Source organism: Dasypus novemcinctus, chromosome 14 (genome assembly GCF_030445035.2).
Source record: "Dasypus novemcinctus isolate mDasNov1 chromosome 14, mDasNov1.1.hap2, whole genome shotgun sequence".
NCBI lineage: Eukaryota > Metazoa > Chordata > Mammalia > Cingulata > Dasypodidae > Dasypus > Dasypus novemcinctus.
The window spans coordinates 28,194,980-28,222,898 of record NC_080686.1 but is presented as its reverse complement, the minus strand read 5'-3'; the positions used below and the strand labels follow the sequence as shown (position 1 = coordinate 28,222,898).

Genomic DNA, 27,919 nt, shown 5'->3' with positions numbered 1-27,919 from the left:
AAAAGTAACTGCGGCTTTGCATTGCTGAAATTTGCTGTTCAATATTGGCATACATTCTTAAATAAATGTGGTTTATGTTATTTCAATGTGCATTTCTTGCTTTCTTATTTTTTTTTCTAATGACTTATTACTTGCTGTTTATTTTATATTTATTTTAAACTATGGAAATGATGTTAGACACAAGGCAAATTCAAGTAATTTTCCTGAGTTCAAAATGGGTTGTAAAGCAACAGAGACAACTCGCAACATCAACAACACAGATGGCTCAGGAACTGCTAACAAACATACAGTGCAGTGGTGGTTCAAGTAGTTTTACAAAGGAGACAAAAGCCTTGAAGATGATGAGCATAGTGGCAGACCATCACAAGTTGACAACGACCAGTTGAGAGCAATCATTGAAGCTGATCCTCTTAAACTACACAAGAAGTTGCTGAAGAACTCAACATCTACCATTATATGGTCGCTCAGCATTTGAAGCAAACTGAAAAGGTGAAAAAGTTTGATAAGTGGGTGCCCCATGAGCTGACTGAAAATTAAAAAAATCGTCATTTTAAAGTGTTTTCTCTTATCCTACACAACAACGAACAATTTCTCAAGGATTGTGATGTGTGACAAAAAGTGGATTTTATATGACAACCAGTCATGACCAGCTCAGTGCCTGGACCAAGAAGAAGCTCCAAAGCACTTCTCAAAGTCAAACTTGCACAAAAAAAGGGTCACGGTCACTGTTTGGTGGTCTGTTGCTGGTCTGATTCACTACAGCTTTCTGAATCCTGGCGAACCATTACATCTGAGAAGTATGCTCAGCAAATTGGTGAGAACTGCAATGCCTGCAGCTGGCATTGGTCACAGAAAGGGCCCAATTCTTCTCCACGGCAAAGCCTGACCGCACATTGCAAAACCAATGCTTCAAAAGTTAAACAAATTGGGCTATGAAGTTGTGCTTCATCTGCCATATTCACCTGACCTCTAGCCAACCAACTACGACTTACTTCTTCAAGCATCTCAACAACTTTTTGCACGGAAGCTTCCACAACCAGTAGCATATAGAAAAGGCTTTCCAAGAATTCACTGAATCCCGAAGCATGGATTTTTACATTACAGGAATAAGCAAACCTATTTCTTGTTGACAAAAATGTGTTGATTGGAACGGTTCCAATTTTGATTAATAAAGATGTGTTTGAGTCTAGTTATAATGATTTAAAATTCATGGTCTGAAATCGCAATTCCTTTTGCACCACCCTAATACTAAAGAGAGTGCTACAGCCTGAAAAGAGAAGAAACAGTCTTGGAGAAGAGTCTAGAAATGAAGATTTTATGAGTAAAAGTAAATAAAACTGTAAAGAGTGGTGAAAATAAGATAAGACAGATAAAACCCAAAGGTCAAAATGAGTTAGGAAAGAACTGCCTTTACAGTACTAACATTGAATGTTAATGGTTTAAACTCCCCAGACTGGCAGAACGGACAGGAAAGACAATCTTGCCAGATAACAGATTCTTGGCTGGCAGTTTTTCTTTCAATATCTTAAATGTATCATACTACTATTGCCTTCTTGTCTCCATGTTTCTAATGAGAAATCAGCACTTCATCTTATTGGGCATCTCTTGTATATGATGAGTCACTTTTCTCTTGCTGCTTTCAGAATTCTCTATCTTTGGTATATGATGTTCTGATTTACAGATTTAATGGAATCCCCATACAAATTACAGAAGCATATTTTTTACTCAACCAAATATGAAATTTGGAAGGAAATTTGGGAGAAATAATTGGAGAAATCATGCTACCTGACTTGAAAGCATACTACAAAAGCTACTATGGTCAAAACTGCATGGTCAATACCATGCACAAGGAAAGACATATTGACCAAGAGAACAAAATTGAGCGCTCTGATGAAGATCCACACATATATGGCCAACTGATATTCGACAAGGCCACTAAGCCCGCTCAACCGGGACAGAATGGCCTCTTCAATAAATGGTACTGGGAGAACTAGAAATCCACATCCAATAAGAATGAAAGAGGATCACCATCTTACACCCTATACAAAAATGAAATCAAGATAGATCAAAGACCTAAATAAAAGAGCAAGATCATAAAGCTCCTAGAAGATAACGCAGGGAAGCATCTACAAGGTCTTGCAGTAGGAAATGGTATTATAAACTTTATACCCAAAATCTGAACAGAAGAGAAAATAGTTAAATGAAACCACCTCAAAATTAAAAACTTTTGTGCTTCAAAGGTATTTGTCAAGAAAGTGAAAAGGCAGCCTACTCAATGGGAGAAAATATTTGGGAACCATTTTTCCAATAAAGGTTTAATGTTCAGCATATATAAAGAAATCCTACAAAATAAAAAGACAACCCATTTAAAACATAGGCAAGATATATGAATGGACACTCTCCAAAGAAGAAATAAAAATAGCTAAAAAGCATATGAAAAGATGCTCAACATCACTAGCTATTAGGGAAATGCAAATCAAAACTACACAGATATTACCTTACACCTATTAGAATGGCTGCTATTTAAAAAATACAGAAAACTATTAGTGTTGGAAACGACGTGGAAGAATAGGAACACTCATTCACTGCTGGTAGGACTGTAGAATGCAGCCACTGTGGAGGATGGTTTGGCAGTTCCTCAGGAAGCTAACTATAGAACTGCTATATGACTCAGCAATCCCACTATTAGGTAAACACCAAAAGAATTAAAAGCAGGGACACGAACAGATATACACACACCAGTGTTCACAATGGCATTATTCACTACTGTCAAAAGTTGTAAGCAACCCAAATGTCCATCAACTGATGACTGAATAAGCAAAATGTGGTATATACTTACAATGGAATATCACTAAGCTGGAAGAAGGAATAAAGTTTTGACATATGCAACATGGATGAATCTTGAAAACGTTGAGTGAAGTAAGCCAGTCACAAAGACAAATACTGCATGACCTCACTGATAAGACCCAAGTATACTAGGCAGACACACAGAGATAGAGGCTTGAAGACAGGTTGCCAGAAAGGGAGTACAGAGTGGTGAGCCAATGATCAACCTGGGCAGAATCTTTAATATGATGGAAGGGGTGATTTGGCAGCAGGTGGGGTAATGGTGATGCAGGGATGTAGTGGGGTCAACAGTGCTGAAGTAAGAGGCTGAGCAGGGTTGTGGAAGGTGGGATGGTCTATCCATGGAACGGGGAGGAGGGCTGGAGGAAGGAATAGGTGAACTCTGGGGAGGGGGAGATCTGTGGCTAAAAATACAAGTGTGGGAATGTTCTTTTGGCAAATATGGCAGGGAAAGGTCGCTGGTGCATGGTGTTGGTGGTGGGGGGATGTGTGTGAAAGGGTTCACCTGGGGCATGTGTCTATGGAAAATAAATGTGTTCATCTTGACATAGTGTGCTATATCAGTGGGGGAGACCCATATAGTAAACAACAAAATATTAAACACTCATCCCAGAGAGTCTTGTTGCGTTCTCAAATATAGGGTCAAGAATCCCTCAAGTACATAGGCAATGCCTAATAAAAGAAAGCAGACCAATATGTCAAGCAATCAATATTAATGCATGTAACTATGGACCTTATTCTTGTAAAAAATTAAACAGCCTAATAATAACTATTGCTTCAGAGTTACCTCCTTAAAACCTCATTACTCAAATGTGGCCTCTGTCTAAACCAAGTTCAACAAACAGATACACTATCCATCCTCCCCGACGCCAGGTATGGGATGTGACTCTTGGGGATGAGAGTCCCTGGCACAGAGAGATTAATACCAAGCCCCAACCAGCAATGTATGAGGAAAAAGATCTTGACCAAAGGGGGAAACATCAAATGTGATAGAGTTTTACAGCAAAGAGATTTCAAAATGAATCAGGTCATTCCAGAGGTTACCTTAGGCATGTCTCAGAAAGATCTTATTAACTGCCACTGTGAACAAGCCTCAAATAGGGGTGGCTCCTGAGAACTCCAGAGCCACCTGGACACTATAGAAGGCACATAATCCCTTGAAATGAGCATTCTGTCATGGGCCTTACCTTGAAATATGACACCCTATTTCCCCAATGTAAAAGAATTAGATTCATTTATAATTTTCCCTTTTGAGTCTATAATTAGCACCCATTAAATATATGTCTCAAAGACTTAAATCTTCAGTCTGTTCATAAATTCAGGTGAACCCTGAATTTCAGAAGAGTTGCAGCCAACACTTACTCTCCAAATGATCAAACTTGCCCAGGCCAACTAACAAAATGATGATGATGGACAACCCCATCCCCAAGAAACAGAAAGCATCTACTACTGCAAGTAAAACAATTCCCTCCATTTGCCCCATAAGACCGAAGCCCCCTCTCAATCTGAGGTAGAGTGGGCATCACTATCCCCAAATCCTCAAGGATGAGAAATGAACAAAGAAGGGGTAGTGGTGAATGTAACCATGGACAAAGTAAACATATTATTATAATATTGTAGTAATGGAAGAACACCTAACATTGTTATATAGTGGTTGCTGGAGGTTCTGAGGGAAAGGGGAAGGATTAATAGGAGGAACATAGGGCAGTTTTAGGTCACTGGAATTGGGTATAAATCACAACGCAAACTATAGACCTTGGTTAGCAGTTATACTTCAATATTTATTGGTCAACTGTAACAAATGTACCACACAATTTTTAAGATGTTATTTATATATTTTTATATATTTTATTTTTAAATTAAAAATAAATAAATAAAAAGAAAAGAAATCTACAAGTGTTGGAGAAGATGTGAAGAAACAGGAAACTCCTTCATTGTTGATGGGAATGTAGAATGGTGCAGCCTCTGTGAAAGACAGTTTGGCAGTTCCTCAGAAAACTAAATTTAGAACTGCTGTATGGTCCAGTATTCCTTTAACTAGGAATGTACTCAGAACTAAAAAACAGACATTTGCATACCAATGTTCACAGCAGTGTTACTCACAACTGCCAAAAGATGCACACAACCCAAGTGTCCATCAAAGGACAAATGGATAAACAAATTGTGGAATAAACATATGATGGAATACTATGCTGCTGTAAGAAGAAATGAAATTGGGATACATATGACAACACTGATGAACCCTGAGGGCATTAAGCTGAGAAAAATAAATGAGACAAAAAAGGACAAATATTGTATGGGCTCATGAATATGAAATGAACTAAATACGAAGAAGAAACACATGGAGTTAAAATCTAGGATACAGGTTACTAGGAGATAGGTTGAGGGCTGAGTAGGGGAACTAACGCTTAATGTATGTAGAATTTTCAATTAGTTTGAGTGTAGAAGTGTGGACACAGAGTTGATGGTAACTCATTATAGTGAGTATAAAACACACCTGGTATAAACACGATTGTGGCTGAATGGGATAGCCTAGGGATATAAATGTCAATTGAAAGAAAGCTAGAGAATAATCTAGGGACTAAATAACAAGTGGGGAAGCAGACTTGGCTCAATGGATAAGAGGGTCCACCTACCATATGGGAGGTCCACGGTTCAAACCCAGGGCCTCCTTGACCTGTGTGGAGCTGGCCCATGCGCAGTACTGATGCGTGCAAGGAGTGCCCTGCCACGCAGGGGTGTTCCCGTCATAGGGGAGCCCCATGCGCAAGGAGTGCGCCCCGTAAGGAAAGCCGCCCAGTGCGAAAGAAAGTCCAGCCTGCCCAGAAGTGACACTGCACACACGGAGAACTGATGCAGCAAAGATAATCAAACAAAAACAACAACACCAACAAAAGTGAGACACAGATTCCCAGTGCTGCTGACGAGGATATAAGCAGACACAAGAACACACAGCGAATGGACACAGAGATACAGAGAACAGACAACTGGGGAGGGGAGAGAACTAACTAACTAACTAACTAACTAACTAACTAACTAACTAACTAACTAACTAACTGTGAACCTGGAGGTGGGTGAAGATTAGGGTAAATAGTACAAATACAAGAATGGTCTTCTATGAACCAGTATAAATATATGTCACTATTACAAGGAGGTAAGAATATGGTGATGCAGCATGGGAAAAACAAAATTAATGTAACTTATGGACCAGCGTTAACAGCAATACTGTAATATACTGGCTTCAACGTCAAAGAAGGTATTACATCATTGCTAAGGATCAATAATACAGGCGGTATGGGATTTTTTTTTTTTTGACTAAGGAAAATGTTAAAAAATTTACTCAGGTGATGACCGTTCAACTCTAATGAAAGTGAGAGCCACTGACTGTACACTTCGGATGAGATGTAACAATACAGTGACACACGTGGTGGATGAAGGACTGGTTAACAGTACAACTATGAGTGCATTTTCTCACGAACTATAACAAATGTACAATACTAATACATTGTGTTAGTAATAGGAGGATATATGAAAAAAATATGCCAAATGTAAGCTCTGGACCATAGTTAGTAGTACTATTTTGATGATGTTCTTTCATAACCTGTATCAAATATTCTAAAACAATGCAAGGTGGTGCTGGAGAGATGATATACAGGAATTCTGCACATTATGCATGATTGTTCTGTAAGCCCACAACTTCTCTAATATTTAAAAATTCACAAGGAGGTATCACTACACACCTATTAAAATAGCTAAAAAACATAGTGACACTATCAAATGCTAATGAATATTTAGAGAAAGTGGGTCACTCACACATTGGTGGTAAGAAAAATGGTACACTTACTCTGGAAAACATTTTGGCAGTTTCATAAAAGACCAAACACCCAACTACCATATTACCTAGCAAATGTACTCATAGGCATTTATGCCAGGAAATGAAAATTTATGTCACTGAAAAACCTATCCATGAATGTTCCAGTAGCTTTATTCACAACAGTCAAAACATAAACAGCTGATGACTTCAACAGGCAAATGGTTAAACAAAATTGTGGTACATACAAACCAAGGAATACTAATCAGCAACATACTATCAGCAATAAAAAGGAACAAACTACTGGTATACCAAGAACCTGGATGAATTTCCAGAAAATTATCCTACATGAAAAGAGCCAGTTCCAAAGGTGTCATATGGTATAATTCCATTTATGTAACATTCTTGAAGTGACAAAATTATAGAAATGGAGAAGATATTAGTAGTAGGCAGAAATAAAAGAGGAGAGGGAGTTAGGCAGGATGGAGGCAGTTGCATGAAGGGCAATATGAGGGATACCTGTGGTGACAGAAATGCTGTGTTTCATGATTTTGTCAATGTTAAATCCTGGTCGTGACATTGTACTATAGTTTTGCAGGTTTGGGAGAAACCAGGTAATGGCTATAAAGAATCTCTCTGCATCATTTCTTACAACTGCATATGAATCTACAATTACCACAAAATTAAAAGTTTAATTAAAAAAAATAAAATTTTAATAAGCTGTTTACCTGCTAATCCTATAATACCATGTCTTAGTTCATCTACTCCAAGTCCTCACTTCAGTCATTCAAATAAAATTCTTTCTTTGTTCTTGGATTGTATGATTCTTATTTTATCTAATTAATACCATTCAAATGAAGTTATACTCTTGCTAAAGTTAAAAATAACCTCTCAACTGTAGAACAAAATTGAAACTTGCTAGTTCTTTGATTTACTTAGTTTCTTCAAGTTAACTAGTTTACCTAATTTCTAACTAGTTGACACTGTTGGCTAGTCTACTCCCCTTCTTTGAAACCTCCATGACAACACTCTCTGCTGGTTCTCTTGCCTCTTTGGCTGCTTCATTTAGGTTTTTTTCCCCTTTGTCTGATTAGCTCCCAAAAGCTGTCTTCATCCACAATTCACAATGTTCTTAGTATTTTATATGTATATGCTACTTGGGCACACTCATTATTATCCATTCTCTCTACATACTAAAATGCAAGCCCTCATATTAATATTTACCTATATAAGCTATTTCTAGATCAATGTGAATGCACTATAGGAAATAAACACACTATTTTCTAAACTAGACTGTCCAGGAAGCAGATTTAACTCAATGGATAAAGCATCCACCTACCACATGGGAGTTCCAGGGTTCAAACCCAGGGCCTTCGCAGCGCTGATGCACTCAAGGAGTGCCATGCCATGCAGGGGTGTCCCCTACATAAGGGAGCTCCATGTGCAAGGAGTGTGCCACGTAAGGAAAAGCTGTCCCGCGCAAAAAAAGTACAGTTTGCCCAGGACTGCCACCGCATACACGGAAAGCTAACACAGCAAGATGATGCAACAAAGAGACACAGATTCCCAGTGCCACTGACAAGAAATACAAGTGGATACAGAAAGCAGACAACTGTGGGGGTGGGGGAAAGGGAGAGAAATAAACAAACAAATCTTAAAAAAAAAACAACAACAACAAAAACTAGACTGCCCCCTCCTATACCCAACTTCAAATAATAAAAAAATATGTTTTCCTATATTCCTACTAATTGTTCTGCCATCCTCTTAATTATCCCAGTGGAAACCTGAGAGTTACCTGAGACATTTCATTCACCTACCAACATATCTAATAAGTTTCCAGGTCCTTTCAATTCTGAGTATCACTCGACTCTGCCTCTTTTCTTTCTTTTCTGCAGTTTCTGAATTTAATCAAATTCTAATCATTTATTATTTGGTCCATTTTGAAAGTCACCTCCTGATCTCCCTTTTTCTCCTCATGGCCTACCACTCTTCTAATCTTCACAGGGCTTACACAGAGAAATCCTACTAAAACAGTGTTTCAATTTCTTCAATGGCTCCTCACTGCTTTTTTTTTTTAAAAAAAAGTCTACATTCCTTAAAACATGTAAGATCCTGAAACCTCTACTTACTGTCCATCCTTGTCTCTCAAGGCTTACCCTTGTTCTGCTACTCCCTAGCCTCACTAGCCATTGACTTTCCTAAACATGCAAGGTTTTCTCATATTTGGTACCTTTAAACAAGTTGCTCACTTTTCCTGGAATACAGCTTTTTCAGCTAACTGGCTCCTATTATTCTTTTTTTTTTTTTAAAGATGTATTTATTTATTTCTCTCCCCTTCCCTTTCCCCCAACCCGGGTTGTCTGTGCTCTGTCTATTTGCTACGTCTCCTTTGTTCGCTTCTGTTGTTGTCAGCGGCACGGGAATCTGTGTTTCTTTTTGTTGCGTCATCTTGTTGTGTCAGTTCTCCGTGTGTGCGGCACCATTCCTGGGCAGGCTGCACTATTTTTCGCGCTGGGCAGCTCTCCTTATGGGGTGCACTCCTTGCGCGTGGGGCTCCTCTACACGGGGGACACCCCTGTGTGGCACAGCACTCCTTGCATGCATCAGCTCCACACAGGTCAAAGAGGCCAGGGGTTTGAACCGCGGACCTCCCATGTGGTAGACGGACGCCCTAACCACTGGGCCAAGTTTGCCGCCTCCTATTAATCTTCTACCACTCAACTCTAGCATCTCCTTTTCTGAAAAGTCTCACTGAACCTCTCTAGTCCCACAGCGGCTCTTTTTATTTACTTACAAGACTATAAAGTATGAATAATTGGTTTCCTTTTTAAATCTCCTTTAATACACTAAGTATTCCTAGGAAGTAGGGATGTGTCTTATTTTATTTCTGTATATACACATTAACATCTAATAAGAGCAGAGAGTGGATGGGTGGTGAATAATTTTACTAGGTTGAATGTGCAGTAATTTCTTTACTCAAGCTCTTTCAAAGAAATAGAAGCTCTTCTCTAACTCTTTCAGTTTCCATTAAATCACAACTTTTTTTTCCTAAATCAATTTTTAGAAAATATTTGCCACTGATCACACAATTTCCTAGTATATCCCAGACTAATTCTTCTCACTGTGAGACCACTGTAATTACCTAAGCACCTAGTTTCTCTTATTAGAATGTAAACTCTGAAATACATGGAATTTTGAAAATTCTTAAGTTATATGCCTGTGAGAACTTTATAAATACTAGCCGAGTCTTAAAAATGAACTTAAAAGACTCAAGAAAAATAACTGGGTTAGTTACTTAAGACTGACTTTATACTATTAAAAGGAAATACTGGGAAGCGGATTTGGCCCAACAAATAGGGCGTCCGCCTACCACATAGGAGGTCCAAAGTTCAAACCCAGGGCCTCCTGACCAGTGTGATGAGGTAGCCCATGCACAGTGCTGATGTGTGTAAGGAGTGTTATGCCATGCAGAGGTGTCCCCTGCATAGGGGAGCCCCTCATGCAAGGAGTGCACCCTATAAGGAGAGCCACCCAGCGCAAAAGAAGTGCAGCCTGCCCAGGAGTGGCACTGCACACAGAGAGCTGATGCAGCAGGATGACAACAAAACGAAACACAGATTCCTGGTGCCGCTGACAAGAATACAAGTGGACATAGAAGAACACACAGTGAATGGACACAGAAAGCAGACAACTGGCGGGGGGAAAGGGAAGACAAATTAAAAAAAAAAATCTTTCAAAAAAAAAGGAAATACTGTAAATTTATCATCCTTTAAAATGATAAATAATACAGTTCAATTCTGACAGACTTCCAGACTAACCTTACTCTTGTTGAACACTCTCCATCTTCTTTGGCTACCCATCCAACATCAGCAAAAGATGCCACTGCATCCTCTCCTTGGTGGTTGGGACTCCATTCTGTTGCATGGCTGGTAAGCTGTAAATTACAAATAGGAAAAATTATTCATGTGCACCAAAATATCTTCAGTAAAAATTTTTTACACACCCAAAGGAAAGTCATCAGTTCTGCTGTTACAATAAAGCAGATTTTAACATTTCCTTTGAAGGTGTTCATGAAAGGGAACTTCCAAACTGTTGCCTAACAGTTATACGGAAATCACTGAACTAGAATTTAACTTTATTTGATTTTATTTTACAGATCAAACGAGACTTTTTTCTTCAAAAAAGAATTTTTTTTTTTTTAAGAGAAAGCAAGTGACCAATTGGTTCCTAATTCAGGAATATTTTTGAATGAATAAGATATAGGCCTCCTGTTATAATGCTGAACAAAAGGGTTTTTTTAAATTCTTAAATCTAAATTTTAAATAAAAGTGCTATTAAGGAGCAAAATTTACAACAGTGGCAGAGCATTAAGCCTTAGCTAAATATAAACGTGTAGATGAAAAAAAATAGTATTTGAGACAAGTACAAAGAAAAAACATGGATATTCTGAAATTATCTTGAAAAAGTTGAAAGACAACGTAATTGAATGATATTTATGTTTTGCTATAAATAAAATGCCTCAGAATCAGAAGGTCAATGAGTAATGATTTAAAAAGAAAAAGCTACCAAATTCATATAATACTAAAATTTGGAATAAATTTTAAATAAAGAAAAACATGCAGACTTTTTAGTTGAAGAAAAAATTAAAAATCCAAAGAGATTTACTTGTTAACTTCCAGAATTCAAGTTTTTCTTTAACTGTTAATGCCGTCAGAGACAAAATAAACTTTCGGAAGCCATATTTAAATAATGCCTCTTCCTCAAATGCACAATGTACCACTTAAACCATTCAAAATTAGGTATGCCTTAAATTATTGCCTTTCAGGCAGGTGGGTAGACAGGCAAGACAGAAAAGAGGTTGTATTAAAAGAATAGAGGTTAGAAGATTTGGCTCAACTGATAGAGCATTTGCCTACTATATGGGAGGCCCAGGGTTCAAACCCAGGGCCTCCTAACCCGTGTGGTGAGCTGGCCCACATGCAGTGCTGATGTACGCAAGGAGTGCCGTGCCACGCAGGGGTGTCCCCTGCGTAGGGGAGCCCGACGTGCAAGGAGAGCTGCCCTGCACACACAAAAAAAAACCAGTGTAGCCTGCCCAGGAGTGGCACCACACACAGGGAACTGACACAGCAAGATGACGCAACAAAAAGAGAAACAGATTTCCAGTGTCGCTGACAAGAATGCAAGCAGACACAGAAGAACACAGCAAATGGACATAGTGAGCAGACAATGGGGGTAGGGGTGGGGAAGGGGACAGAAATTAAAAAAAAATCTTAAAAAAAAAAAAAAAAAAAAGAATAGAGACCAAGAAGACTGTCTATTTATGCTTATGTTTACAAACTGTATTTTCTGGGTTTGGGTTTTTTGTTGTTTGGGGATTTTTTCAGGTCACTCTGCTTCAACAACAAAGGTAATTGTTTTCAAATAGTTTTTCTTCACTTTTTCTTGTTATCTGCACATTGTGATTCAGTATTAGAAAAAAGTCCATTGCTTGTATCATACTTTCAATCTGTGTTGTTGCTCATTTGAGAAAAATAAAGTTTACAAATATTAAAAAAACAAAAAAAGAATAAAGACTAAGAACCTAACCCCAGGTTAAAAAAAACAAACAAAAACCAATAATGGAATTGAAATGAAAAGCCTTTCAAAATATTAATCTTTTCGTATGTAGTGAAAGTAATTTGTGACAGGAAGAGAAAAAAAAGTGTAATTTTTAGCCAAGTACATACTCAAACTACAGGTGAGTGCCTATACTTAAATTATAAATCAAACAAAAATGAAAAGCAAAAATTTTTACTTTTCAGTATGTAATTCAGAAATTTATCCAACCAAGTCAATAATCATAGAGATATTCAGCAAATCAGTATCTTCTACACCTTAAATAACATATGACTGAATGGGGTATCACATTTGATTTCAAAAGCCTGAGAAATTGGTAATTTGCCCCTTTCCATGCTCAAAAACAGAATTAATATTCATATAGCCATTATAATGGGGTGATTCTAAATGGGTTATTGGAAGAATCTTCAGCCAGAAGGTCCCTAAGCCCTTTGGAAGCTCCAAGAATGTACCATATTTAATGGATTAGTCTGCAGAATTGGGGAAAATCTTACGATTACAACCTAACTGGGGTCTTTTAAAGATCCTGTTTTTTTTGGTTGAATTTGCATTTTTTTGAGGTACTGAGGGCTGGTATTGAACCCAGGATCTAATTTGTGGAAAGCTAGCGTTCAAACAGTGAACCACATTGGCTCCCATTAGTTGGTTTTTTCATTTGTTTTGCTTGTTTTTTTGTTTTTTTTAGGAGGCACAGGGAACCAAGCCTGGGCCTCCCATGTGGGAAACAGGCACTCAACTGTTTGAGCCACATCTGGTCCCTCAAAGATGTTATTTTATACCTCAATCTGATCATAAACTTTAGATTAGAAAATAAAATTTTGTTCCAATACAGTTACCAGTTGGATGGAAATTAGGTATTATTAAGACCTGAAGACTACTACTCCATAAAAGATTTTTAAAAAATTGCTCCTTTCTTCCCAGATATTTTTGTTTATAAGGAAATAAAATAACACTTTTCTGAGAATCCTCAAAGAAATAAGAGTTAATATATTTTGTGGTAGCTTTTCAGGGTATATTAAATGTTAACTAAAGATTAAATATAAATGCTCAATTTTACATCTATAATACCTCATATATTAATTATGAATGTTGCTTTTTTTCCAAAAACCTTGAAAAATCATAGTAAACTATTCCATGGACTTATTCAATCTTAGTAAGCATTGATTACATATAATCAATGAAATAACACCATGTCCACAGCATTTGCTCAACAAAAGGAAAATATTATTAATGATGCTGCCAAGAACCAGTTCCAAAATGGTTAAGATCTGTATCCTACAAGGTAGTTCTGACGTGCAAGTCATGCATCTACATGACAATAGTGATTAATGTCACTAAAAAAAGGCAGCCTAAATTTAAAGCCCTTAGGAAAGTCAAACTCATTCAAAAAATAAAAAAATAAAAAATAAGGCCATTTCAGCTGTTGCTTTTGAGTGACAAAGCATGGAATGGAAAAGGACAATTTCCAGGATAATCTACTTGGTAAAGAACAAATCAAAGAAAGGTCAACAATGTCAAGGAAGACACAAGGTTTGGAAAGCTTGGAAGTATGATTTAGATGCCACTACTGACATGCATTATTAATGATAGGGATGTTGGAAAAAAAGGCTGACTTACTGAAGGTTCCCAGCAAGGTCCTGTCTTATAGCTATTGTTAATAAGAAAAACAAAAAAAAGTGAAGAGATGAAAAAAATTTCAAAATCAATAGCATAATATTTAAAATTAATACCAGTTCTTAATGATGTATAAGTATTCAAATTCCGATTTCACAAACTATAAAAAATTCATTTAATTGAAAGCAAAAATTTAGTAGCAGTATTGCATTTTTACTAGCTTAGAAGTTCAATTTCACATTTGATAAACTGAAATTGCCCAAAATTGAATTAAAGAAGTCTGCTAAAGCAACTTTAGATCATTTAAAATGTTGATAATGTTAAACTATAGCAAGACCTCAATTCATTTAATAAAATGCATAAAAGGGAAACTGAAAGGTTATACTAAAGTAGAAATTTTTCAAATAAAAATACTAGGAAAGAGGACACCCAGGAAGATGGCAGATTAAAAAGACATGAATTCTCTTCTCTCCCAGAAAAATAGCTAGAGGACAGGCAGAAATGTCCTGGAAAAACATCTTCCAGGGTATATGACGCCAGGGAAAGGCTTGACACTGCTCAGAAGGAGGGACACAAGAAAAACATCACAGAAAGACCATGAGTAGAAGCAGCAGCTACAGGCACCAGCAGTTATTCCCCACCATCTGAGCAGACTATTTTGCATTCTCCAGACTCGGACTGGCAGTTACAGACAGAGGGGGCTGCAGGAATCCACCTCCCCAGCAAACGTGAGCAAGAGGGATACAGACTAAGGCTGATTCAGTTGATGACCAGCAAATTTGGTCTTCTGTATCCTATAAGCACTTCCAGGCCAGGTGGAGCTGGGCCACTCTTTGCCTGGGGAGCTGACACGGGACCGAAGAGATCCAACCCTTTCAACAACCCTCCCTACTGCCTGGGACTGATTGTTGAGGATGCCAAGGGGAGTGGAATTATTTCCTAGCCAGGGAAAAAAGGGGGATGGGGCAGGGCTGAAAGCAAAGGTTGGAGAACAGCCTCTGAGAAAGTTTGAATTGCATGGTAAATAATAGACTAACAGGCAGAGCTAAATGCTCTGACAAAAGCAATGGAGAAAGAGCCAAAAGCTGTCCGAGGGACCTGTTTGGGGTCAGCAGACTAGGACAGTGCTACACAACTTCCAGTAGGGTGAGGGAAAATGAGAAGAAAAAGATGTAACAACGAAGGGGAGTTACCAAGTCCCCGTGGCAGCCAGGAAGGGCTTGCCTCCCCCATGCTGAAGATATTAAGCTGGGGTAAAACTGCTGGCTGGCTGCAGCCAACTGAGGAGAACAGACATATTCCTTCCTATTCAGCTGTTTCAAGGGAAAGGGGAGGGGACATAGGGGTGCTTTTCTTCAGTGGGCAGCAGAGCCTCCTTTGAATCTCCACTCTTAGGATTCAGCACAGAATATAGGAAAGCTGAGACTGAAACACCTCCTGGAATGATGTACTGACTAGCACCATCTGCTGGCAAGTCTGAAAATTGATGGACAAAAACTGTTCATGCTCTCTGTATCTAACCAGTGGGAGAAAACCTGCGCCACAGTAGAGTTCCTGGCCTGATTTGGAAAACATAAGGCAGGTAATTTTAAAGACTGAGAATAACTTGAACCAAATATCAAAGAAAATCTGTTAAAAAAAATAGACAAGAGAAACTGACCATCAGAGTAAATTCACCAACATATTCCAATACCTAGACATCAACAAAAAATTACAAGCTATCCTAGGAAACAGGAAGAGACGGCCAAACCAAATATCCTGAAGAGATACAGGATTTAAGACATTCAATGATAACCACACAACTCTACTAAATCACTTCAAAGAATTTATACAAAATATGACTAAGGAGGTAAAGGATATTAAGATGACATTGGGAGAGAACTATGAGCAACTTGAAAGCCTGCAAAGAAAAGTAAAAGCCCTTATGGGAATGAAAGACATGATGGAAGAGATTAAAAACACAGTAGAGGCACAAAGAAGCAGATCTGAATTGCTTTGAAGACAGAATTAGTGATTTAGAAAACAGATCATTTGAACTGGAAAAGACAGGAGAACAGAAAGAAAAAAACGGAAGAGAGCCTCAGGGAACTGAACGACAATGTGAAATGCACAAAACATTCATGTTATTGGTGTCCCAGAAGGAAAAGAGAATGGAAATGGAAGGAAAGAATATTTGAGGAAATAATGACTGAAAACTTCCCAACCCTTAGGAAGGACATAAATATCCAAGAAAGACAACACACCCCAAACAGAATAAATTCAAATAGACCTACCCTGAGATATCTACTATTCAGAATGACAAATATCAGAGATAGAGGATTCTGAAAGCAGCAAGAGAAAAGTAAAACATCACATACAAACAAGGGAAACTTGATAAGACTCAGTGTTGACCTCTCATCAGAAACCATGCAGAAGAGAAGAAAGTGATATAATGTATTTAAGGTACTAAAAGAAAAACTGCCAGCCAGGAATTTTGTATCCAGCAAAGCTGTCCTTCAAAAATGAGGGTGAGTTCAAAGTCTTCATAGACAAACAAAAACAGAGAATGTTCCGAAAGACGGGATTTTCAGGAGATATAAAGGGGAAGCTGCAGCCTGAAAGAAGAAGACAAGGGTGAGAGAACTGGAGAAGAGTTCTGAAGTGAAGATTATTGGAAAGGGTAAACTAAAGAATAAGACAACGGACAAGAGAGTGGTATGACAACAGACAAACTGAAGGACAAAATGGAGGAAGTAATGCCTTTACAATAACACCACCAAATGTTTATGGATTGAACTCCCCAAAAGACACAGACTAAAATTTAAAAAAAGAAGAAAGACATAGAGTGGATTAAAAAAAATATGAGCTGTCTGTATGTTGTCTACAAGAGACCCACGCCAGATGTAAGGACACAATCAAGTTAAAAGTGAAAGGTTGGAAAAAGATATTTCATGCAAATAGTAACCAAAAAAGAGTTCAAGTAGACCAAATAAATATAAAATAACATTATTATAGTATATGAACCATAATTACTCAGTGCAACTAGCAATTGTTCCTGTGATCAGTAGTCTGTAAATTTCTTCATATAAAACAAACACTTTTTAATTGAAGAGGACTAGAGAAGAGATATTTTTGGATACTTTGTTTTTCTTCAACCCTTTCTTATGCATACTCTAATTAAAATAATCCATCTGTGTATTAGTCAGCCAAAGGGGCAAAATACCAGAAATTGGTTTTTAAAAAGGGTATTTATTTGAAGTAGGAACTTACAGATACCAGGCCATAAAGCATAAGTTACTTCCCTCACCAAAGTCTATTTTCATGTGTTGGAGCAAGATGGCTGCCGACACCTGTAAGGGTTCAGGCTTCCTGGGTTCCTCCCTTCCAGGGTCTTGCTTCTCTTTCCTCTGTGTGCTTACTTCCCAGGGTGCCAGCTTAAGACTTCAGCATCAAACTCCCAACATCAAAACTCCAACATTAAGAACCCTCAAATCTGTCCTTTGCCATGCCTTTTATCTGTGAGTCCCCACCCACCAATGCCCTAATGACGTGGCTCAAACAAAGCCCCAGTCATAACTCAATCATGCCCAGGTAAAGGATAGATGACAAACATAAGCCAATATCTCTTTTTGGAATTCATAACCATATCAAACTGCTACAATTGGATCAATAATGATTGAGGCATGACATGTTTAAAAAGATTTTGACTTTTCCGCCTCATAAAACTATGAGTTGGCATACTGTTATTGCTGTAATTCATTCCAATAAGATGTGAAGAATTCTCAAATAGGGATCTAATTATCCAGAAAGAATTATGGTCTAAATGGAGATTAAATAACTGAAGCAATTATTTACCTCAATCTTAGGGATTATGTCCAATAGTAAGAGTGTAATATAAAAATTAGAATTATGTTATAATTAATTTCTATCACATTAGAATTATTTACAGTTACACATACTTTTTGCTATACTATCTCTTATAATTGATTGTTAAGTCTAACCTGATCTTGCACCTGTTTTAAAATCTGTCCTTTCTTGCAATCTATTTTTCCATTTATTTCACAGTTTTACAATAAAGTTCTTTTTAACAGCTAAAAAAAGGCCATTGATTATACACTTTGGATAGATCATATGGTATGTGAATATATCTCAGTAAAACTGCTTACTAAACAAATAATTGTGCAAGAATAGCTAGAAATAGCAGCTATATACAGCAGGGTTTGAAACAAGAGATCGAGAGGTGAGGAATTTTCTTGTTTATTATTAGTACTACTGAAATAAAGAAAATGCTTTAATAATGACTGAAGTGATGAACACATAGCTATGTGATTATACCAAATACCGCTGACTGTACACTTTGGAAAAACTGTATGGTTTATCAATATGTGTCAATAACACTGATTTGTTTTAAAAAAGAAAAATAATACACTGAGCTAGCACAAAGAAGAATTTGAAAGCCTGAAAAGAAAAACAATGGAGGTCATGGGAATGAAAAGACATGACAGGTGAGATGAAAAATACATTACAGGGAAATGGCTGTGGTTCAATAAACTGGGCTCCCGTTTACCATATGGGAGGCCCTGGGTTCATGTCCTGGGGCCTCCTTCTGAAGGCAGGCTTGCCTGCACACCGCGGAGAGCCGCCAGCCCACAAGTGCCGTAGAGTGCCACCGGCCCGCAAGCGCCGCGGAGAGCTGACTCAGCAAGGTGATGCAACAACAACAAAAAAGGGAGACAAGTGAAAACACAGAAGAGTGTGCAGCAAATGGACACAGAGAGCAGACAACAAGCAGGGAGCAAAGGTGGCTCCCAACCATTGGGCGCGCCCACACGGGAGGTTCTGGGTTTAGTTCTAGGTGCCTCCTAAAAAGATGATGAACACACAACAGATACAGAGAGCAGACAGCTAGTGCAAACAACAAGAGGGGGGAATAACTAAAATATTTTTTTAAAAAGCACATAACAGCACTATATGATAGAAGAAAGACTAAGTGACATTGAAGACAGAACAGCTAAAACTGAAGAGAAGAAGAAGAGAGAGAAAAGAATGGGAAAAAAATGAGCAGGGGCTCAGGGAGTTGAATGCTAAAATGAAACTCAACAACATACATGTCACAGGAGTTCTAGAAGAAAAGGAAAAAAGACAGAAAGTGCATTTAAGGAAATAAAGGCTGAAAATTTCCCAATTCTCATGAAAGAAATGAACTCACATGTCCAAGAAGCACAGTGTACCTCAATCAAAATAAATGCAAATAGAACTACTCCAAAACACATATTACTCAGAATGTCAAATGCCAACAATTAAGAGAAAATTCTGAGTGCAGCAAGGGAAAAGCAAACCATGACATTAAAAGTAAAGCCCGGTGAAGACTTAGTGCACATTTCTCATCAGAAACCATGATATTGAAAAGACAGTGGAATGATATACGTAGGATACTGAAAGAGAAAAATTGCCAGCTGAGAATGATTTAGCCAGCAAAATTATCCTTCAAGTATGCAGGTGAGTTTAAAAAAGTATTCACAAATACACGAAACTGAGAGTTCATAAAAAAGAAACGGCCTTTGCACGAAGTATTAAAGAAAGCCTGAAAGAAAAAGACAGGAGAGAACAGCTTGGAGAGTGTAGAAGGCAAAAATAGCAGAAAGGATAACCAAAAAGGTAACAAGAAAATAAGATATGACATATGAAAACCAAAGGATAAAATGGTGGAAGTAAATAATGTATTTACAGTAACATCATTAAATATGAATGAATTAAACTTCCCAAGCAAAAGATATAGGCTGAACAACAGTGGTGATGGTGGGAATCCTTATCTTGCTCCTGATCTTGGAGGGAAAGCTTTCAATCTCTCCCCACTGAGTACAATGTTGGCTGTGGGTTTTTCATATATGCCCTTTATCATATTGAGGAAATCTCCATCTATTGCTATCTTTCCAAGTGTTTTTTTATAAAGAAAGGATGCTGGATTTTGTTGAATGCCTTTTCTGCAGCAATTGAGATAATTCCCCGCCCCCCCTCTTCAATTTGTTAACATGGAGTATTACGTTAATTGGCTTTCTTTTGTTGAACAACCCTCGCATACCAGGAAAATTCCACTTGGTCATGCTGTATAATTCTTTTGACATGCTCTTGGATTCTAGTAGTTTTGCATCTTTGTTCATTAGAGACATTAGTCTGTAACTTTCTTTTCTTGTATTGTCTTTATCTGGCTTTGGTATTAGGCTAATATTGGCTTCATAAAATCTACTAGGTAATTTTCCCTCTTCTTGAATTTTTTGGAAGAATTTAAACAGGATAGGTGTTAATTCTTCTCAGAATTCATCTGTGAAGCTGTCTGGTCCTGGACTTTCCTTTATTGGGAGATTTTTGATTAATGACTCAATCTCTTTAAAACATGATTGGCTTAAGTTCTTGTATTTCTCATAGCATCACTGTATGTTCTCTGCACATTTCTAGGAATTCGTCCATTTCATCTAGGCTGTCTAATTTGTTGGCATAGTTTCTCATAATATCCTCTTATGATCCTTTTTATTTCTGTGGATGTCTGTTGTAATTTGCCCCCTTTCACATGAAAAGGTGTGAACATGGATGGCTCATGTTTTCTTGTCCATTCTATCAACCTGTATCTTTTGATTAACACTGTGTTATTACTGTAAAGGCATAAGTTTAACCATTTTATCCTTTGGCTTTCGTATGTCATAACTTATTTTTTGTCTGTCTTTTTACCCTTTTGGTTAAGTTTTCTGATAGTCTTCACTTCTACACTCTCCTCTAAGTCTCTTTCTTTTCTTTTCTGACTTAAGAACTCCCTTTTCCTTTTCCTGCAGAGTTTAATCTCACCATCACATCTGAAGGACAGTTTTGCCACATAGAGTTCTTGGATGGCAGTTTTTGTCTTTCAGTATCTTAATTATATCATGCCACTGCCCTCTCACCTCCATAGTTTCTGAAGAGAAAGTCACAGTAAGTATTACTGGACATTCCATGTATGTGATGTTTCACTTCTCCCTTTCAGAATTTTCTCTTCATCTTTGGTATTCTGAATATCTTAGGTCTATTTGGAATTATTCTAATTGGAGTAAGCTGCAATTCTTAGACATATATTCACATCTTGCATCATAGTTGGGAAATTATAGGTCATTATTTCCTCAAATACTCTTTCTGTCCCTTTTCCCTTCCCTTCTCCTTGTGGAATTCCCAAACATGTATGTTGGTGTTCTTTGTGCTATTATTCAACTCCCTGAGACCCTGCTCAAATTTTCCCATTCTTTTCTCTGTGTTGTTCTTCCTTTTCAATTTCAATTGTCATGTCCTATATGTCACTGATTCTTTCATGATTTCAAACCTGCTGTTGTATACCTCTATCATATTTTTAATCTCACTTATTTTATCTTTCATTCCCAGAAACTATTTTTCTATCCATTATTTCAAATTTTTCTTTGGGCTCACTCAGTGTCTTAATGCCTTTTATTTCTTTAGGCATATTGTCCTTCAAAACCATTTATAATACTGTGCCTGTTCTTTATTTCCTTATTGATCTCCTGTCTAGATGTTCTATCCATTAATATAAGTGATGTATATGTGCCTATTTCTCCCTTCAGTTTTGTTAATGTTTGCTTCATGTATTTTGGGGCACTGTGATCAGGCACATATATGTTTATAATTGTTATATCTTCATTTTAGATTAATCCTTTTATTAATATATAGTTTCTTTTTGTGTATCTTATAACAGTTTTTTACTTAAAGCCTATTTTATTTGATTTTAGGATAGCCATACCAAGCTCTTTTGGATAGCATTTGCCTGTAATATTTTTTCCATCTTTTTACTTTCAACCTACTTGTGTCTTTGCATCTAAGGTTTCATAACCACGTTTTCTTATCCATTCCACCAACCTGTGACTTTTGATTGGAGAATGTACTCAGTCCATCCTCATTTAGTATAATAACTAATTACGTAATTCAGAGATCTTTTTTAGCCCTCTTTTCCTTCATTGCACCCTTCTTTTACCTATAGTTGGTCTTTTGAGAGTAACTGATTCCTTTCTCATTTCCATTTCTGTGTATATTTTAAATACTTTCTTTGTGGATACCGTGGGGTTTGTATTAAACTACCTATTTCTACAACCTACTAGTTGTTTCCTTGAATGAGTCATCTCTTCCTGTTTCTTTGTATGACTTGTGACAGTTTTCTGATGCCTGGGAATTTGATTTTTGATGTGCTACTTGGAAGCCGGTTTCTTCCTCTTGCCTAACGTTTTATCATAGATTGGTTATGTGTTAAGGTTTTCTTTCAACTCTTTCTGTTGTTACTGTTTTTGTTTTGTTTTTTTGTCTTTCCTCTTCTTTAACTCTTGACCTAGTTTATACTTAACCTTTAAAGTAGCCCATGGCTAACAGCCTGGTTTTTGTCAAGTCTTTCTGCACCTATGTCTGGCTCTGGGTGTGTGCAGTAACTTTCAAGTTTACCCTAGTATATACAACCGTTTCCCTTCAAAGAGAGTCTTTCATTTCCTCTGTTCTACCTCAAGGAGTCCTAGTCTGTTCTCTTTGTTTTTATAGTTTTTCCTTTCTACTAGCTGCTGTTGCTTCGCTCCATTTCCAAACTCCAGACCGCCCTCTCACTCAAGCTTTCAGCCCTGGATCTATACTGCCTACAGTGGCTCAGCTGAACCCTTCCATGCAGGTTTTCTGCCTCTGGTAACTTCTGGGTTACAGGATACCAACCCACAGAGTCAGGTTCTGGGCCAGGAGTGTGCAGAGCTTGCCAAAATTTCACCTCCAGCCACTCTGACTTCAAGGAGCCACTTCTAAATGCATGTATGGGGAAGTGGGTGTGGTTCAACCAGTTGGGCAGCCACCTACCACATGGGTGGCCCTGATTTCGGGTTCCTGTGCCTCCTAAAGATGACAAGTGGGCGCTGCACAGCTACAATGAGCTGGACACCATACCTGCAGCAACAAGCAGATGCCACAAACCAGCAGCAGCCTGCAGGGAGTGGATGTGGCTCCAGCTATTGGGCACTTGCCTCCCAAGCGGGAGGTCTTAGGTTTGGTTCTCAGTGCCTCCTGGAGAAGGCGAGCAAACAATGAGCAATGAGACAAGACAGCTATCGGGGGGCGGGGCGGGGGGGAGGATAAATTTTTTTCAAAGTAAATAAATAAATCCTTTTAAGAAAGGCATATACACACAGACCGCTAGAGCACTGCTCTGTATGGCCTTCAGTCCTCTTTGTATCTGAACATGCATAGGATGCTAAACTGCTACCATGGGTAGTTCTGTAATCAGTGACTTTGGCACTGGGCTGGGGTGAGGTGCCTGGGTTGGGAAACTGCTGCTGTGTGTGGCATAAATCACATGGATGTGAGTGTTGGAGAGGAGTGTGTCCAGATCAGCAGATCTGCCCTACCATTCTCAGACTTTTTAGGTGTTTTAATTTTCCCTATTTAGTGTATGTAAGGTCATTCTCCGGTCTCAATCGATTATCTTCCATGACAGGTCAATCTGCCCTCTTATTTAGCTGCCTCTAAGAAATGCTCAGTGATGTCTTATTCCACCACTTGGATGACATCAGTCCCATATTTACATTACCGTATTTAGTATCTCTCCTACTAAATCTTACCCACAATAAGGACAGAGACCACATCTGTTTTGTTCACCACCAAATACCAGGACCTAGTATAAAGTACACGTTTCAAATTTATGTCCTAAATAAAAAAAGGTAAGCTGTGACAAGTAGATGCTTTACTTCCATATTTAGCCTTGGTATGTTATCTACAAAGCATTATTTCTCCTTTATGCAGCTAATGTAACTACATTACCATTATTTGCATAATGCCCATAAATACCCCCAAGGCCGATGGTTTGTTTTCATCTATTTACTTCATGAACCCTTACAGCTACTTCAGAAAGCTGGCTTTTTGGGATCCCAAAATCAGAAGAAAGCGTCAAGGCAGAAAATTCTTCCCCAGTTGCCTTTTGTCCTTTTCTCATTCTCTCTCCTTTGACCTCTTAAGGCATTTCCTATGTGTTCATTTCTCATTTTGATTGATGCTAAAAGCATTCATTACCCGTCAGTTTACAGAACATTTCCTCCACTACCAATTTCAACAAACACTCCTAGCCTACCAATCCAATACAAAGTTTGGGATAGGAAAACCAGAGGTTAAAGGTAGTTCAGGTTAAATCACCTAGAGTTTTGTTCAGTTATAAAGTTGGGAGGCAAATTATGATGCCACACTGCCAAGTTCCCACTCCCACCCCCGGTTAATCCAAAGGACATTCATCTGGAAATACTCAAAATCATTTTTTTTTAACTTTTAGTTTCTTTTGAAGTGTAACATTTATTGCCCCAAGAAGCTACGCTTACATTCCATGTTTTTCTTTCACTCACACAATTTAAAACTGTGCTCTAGTGATTACTTTCACAATTGCCAGTAATCATTTTCCTGCTTTAGAGTAAATTTCCTTTAACCAACTACTAAAGCTCAACCTATGCTTGAAGTCCTCAACCATAGTAACTCCTGAAAAGGTTTAAGAAGATGTATGAAACTCAGATTTAGTAAGCTGTGTGGAATCTATATTTATAAAAAGATATTTTGCCAGATACAGAATTCTCGGTTGGCAATTTTTTGCTTCCAGCACTTTAAATATGTCATCCAACTGCCTTCTTCCCTCCAGGGTTTCAGGTGAGAAATCAGCACTTAATCTTATGTGACACACTGATTCTCTCTTATGGCTTTCAGAATTCTCTATCTTTGGCATTCAACAGTTTGATTACAATATTGTACAGCGTGACTATACTGTTTGGAGTTATGTGAGCATCTTGGATGTGTATATTCATGCTGTTCATTAACTCTGGGAAGTTTTGAGACATTTCTTTGAAATTTCTCTCTTTTTATCCTGAGACTCTCACAGTGCATATATTGATATGTTTGATGTTATTCTACAGTTTTCCTTAGACTGCTGACTTTTCTTCATTCTTTCCTTTCTGTTCCTTAGACAGGATGACAATTGTCTCATTTTCAAACTCACTGATTCATTTTTCTGCCAGCACTAATTTGCTGTTGGCTTCTAAGGAATGTTTAATTTCTGTTACTGTGGTCTTCAGCTCTGTCTGGTTCCTTTCATAATTCCCATCTCTATACTGATATATTCTGTGTCCATCTACTGTTTCCCTGATTTTAATTCTTTTTTTTTTTTAAAGATTTATTTATTTATTTTAATTCCCCCTCCCCCCGGTTGTCTGTTCTCTGTGTCTTTTTGCTGCGTCTTGTTTCTTTGTCCACTTCTGTTGTCGTCAGTGGCACGGGAAGTGTGGGCGGCGCCATTCCTGGGCAGGCTGCACTTTCTTTCGCGCTGGGCGGCTCTCATACAGGGCGCACTCCTTGCGCGTGGGGCTCCCCTACGCGGGGGACACCCCTGCATAGCAGGGCACTCCTTGCGCGCATCAGCACTGCGCGTGGGCCAGCTCCACACGGGTCAAGGAGGCCCGGGGTTTGAACCGCGGACCTCCCATGTGGTAGACGGACGCCCTAACCACTGGGCCAAGTCCGTTTCCCTGATTTTAATTCTTTATCCATGTTTTCCTTTAGCTCAACATATTCAGGGACATTATTTTTTAAGTCTTTGTCTGGAATATCCCAAAACGATCTCCCTCATTGATGACTTCTAATGCTTTATATCTTCTCCTTTGACTGGGTTAACCATTTCCTGTTTCTTTGTATGTTTTGTAATCTTTTCTTGAAATCTACATCAAAGCTCACAGCTTTTCCAAGTCCCTCTATTATGTGAATTTTCTCCATGCAAAAGTCAGTGCTTTTCTTTTGGTTCATAAGTCTGGAATAAGAACCAAGAGAAAAGGGAATATTCTCTTAATTTGTCTGATAGGTTCCCACCTCCAAGGAGCCACAATATGCAAATATACAGACTGCTTATGGCAAAACTGTGTAGTTGAGACTCAGTGCTGAAATGGTATATGAAATGTGGAAAGGACAAGAGGGTACTGGGGATGGTTTAGCCACTGTATTAGTCAGCCAAAGGGGTGCTGATGCAAAATACCAGAAATTGGTTGGTTGTTATAAAGGGTATTTATTTGAGGTAGGAGCTTACAGATACCAGGCCATAAAGCATAAGTTACTTCCCTCACCAAAGTCTATTTTCACGTGTTGGAGCAAGCTGGCTGCCGATGTCTGCGAAGGTTCACGCTTCCTGGGTTCCTCTTCTAGGGTCTTGCTTCTCTCTGGGTTCAGGGTTCCTCTCTTCCTGGGGCTTGCTTCTCCTTCCTATGTGAGCTTACTTCCTGGGGCTCCAGCGTAAGGTTTCAGCATCAAACTCTGACATGAAAACTCCAACATCAAAAACCCTCAACTGTGTCCTTTGCCATGTCTTTTATCTGTAAGTCCCCACCCACCAAGGGGTGGGGACTCAATGCCCTAATGACATGGCCCAATCAGAGCCCTACTCATAACTTAATCATGCCCAGGTACAGACCGGATTACAAATACAATCCAATATCTATGTTTGGAATTCATAACCGTGTCAAACTGCTACAGCCACCATCCGGATGTTTGATGAGTATGGTGCCAAGAACATGGCTGTTGGGGAAGCCCTTGGAAAGGGTGGGACTGCCACTACATTGGGCCCCGAGGAGAAGAAACCGTGGTTCTAGAGATGACTCCCAGACTCTGAAACCTAATGGAGAATGCTCTGCAGGTTTCAGAACTATTTGGGACCTGTGATCTGTTTTCCTTCAATCTCTCCCCATGGCAATGGGAATGTTTATTCTATGACTGTCCCTTCATTGTATACAGGAAGTGGATACCATGTTCTTAGTTTTATAGCCTGAGGGGAATTCTGCACCAAGATAGACACACCTATAAATGATTTTGATAAATGATTTACGGCTTTTTGAAATGTTTTGATGGAATGAATTTATTTTGTGTATGGAAAGAACATGTATTTCGGGTATCCAGAGGGTGAAGCGTGGTAGTTTAAGTCTTTTGTGGGCCCTCCAAAATTATATTGGTCCATTCCTGTGGGTATGAACCTATTGTGAACCCTTGATTAGCTTCAGTTAACAGCCATTTGATTAGATTACTTCAGTATGGCAGAGCCCAGGGTCGGTCAGTCTTTTTTCCCCCCACGGTCAGAAAAAGACAAAATTTCTCCTTTATTTTTAATACATTAGATACAATTTTGAAGAAATAAACATCATCCTTTTTCCCTAAAAGATAATGTTTTCCAGAAAAGCAAAACAAACTCAGGAAAAAAAAAATATGGTGATACATTATTCTGCCCAATTGAAATTATTTTTCCCCATGAAATAAAGTAAAATGAAACCACGTGCTTGTTGCTAGTTTGGAGAACTCTCTACTTCATGACATAACAGTACTTGGCTTCCCGATCTCATTGCAAAATAAATGTGCTGTCAACATTACTGTTCAGTCTTTTGAAATTATTACTTAGGGCATTTTCATTATTTCAATAACAATAATAGTAAAAGACAAAATTATTCACCTCTCAAACTATGTTTCCCCTGCTGTACAGAGCTGCCATTTCTGGCAATTCTTTCACAGTTATTTATTTATATATTAAGCAGTTTTACTGAGATATATTCACATACCCTACAATCTATCTAAAGCATATAATCACTGGCTTTACTATAATAGCAATGCTGTGCATTCATCACTGCAAAAAATTTTAGAACAATTTCATTACTCCAAAAAGAAAAACTCCACAACCCTTATAATATGCCTTCCTTAGCCCATCAAATTTCATCAATCAAATTTCATCTGTATAAATTGATTTATATTTACACTTTATATAAACGGAATCACATAATATGCAGTAATCATTTCAGTGGAGTCCTTTATAAACTGGAATTGGCAGAGCCACAGCAACTGGGAAACCTCCAGAAGCTGAAATCCTAAAGAGAAGACTTCTTTTCTATCTGGAAGATAGAAAGTCACAAAGGAGCACCCAGAAGCTGAAAGCCAGCAGGGGAGGAAGGAGGAGATGCTGTCATGTGCCTGGTCAGAACTGTAAGCTTT

At 38.2% G+C, this 27,919-nt stretch overlaps 1 protein-coding gene across 4 annotated transcripts in view; it reads right to left on the bottom strand.

Moving 5' to 3' along the window:
• The window catches only part of MTFR1 (mitochondrial fission regulator 1), a 95,071-nt gene that overhangs the window by 18,941 nt on the left and 48,211 nt on the right, over nt 1-27,919 (bottom strand). For all 4 annotated transcript variants that reach the window (XM_004482640.5, XM_058275577.2, XM_004482641.4 and 1 more), the window contains one exon: nt 10,477-10,592. In XM_004482640.5, the coding sequence (XP_004482697.1) occupies nt 10,477-10,592 (116 nt within the window). The remainder of the gene's footprint in view (nt 1-10,476; nt 10,593-27,919) is intronic.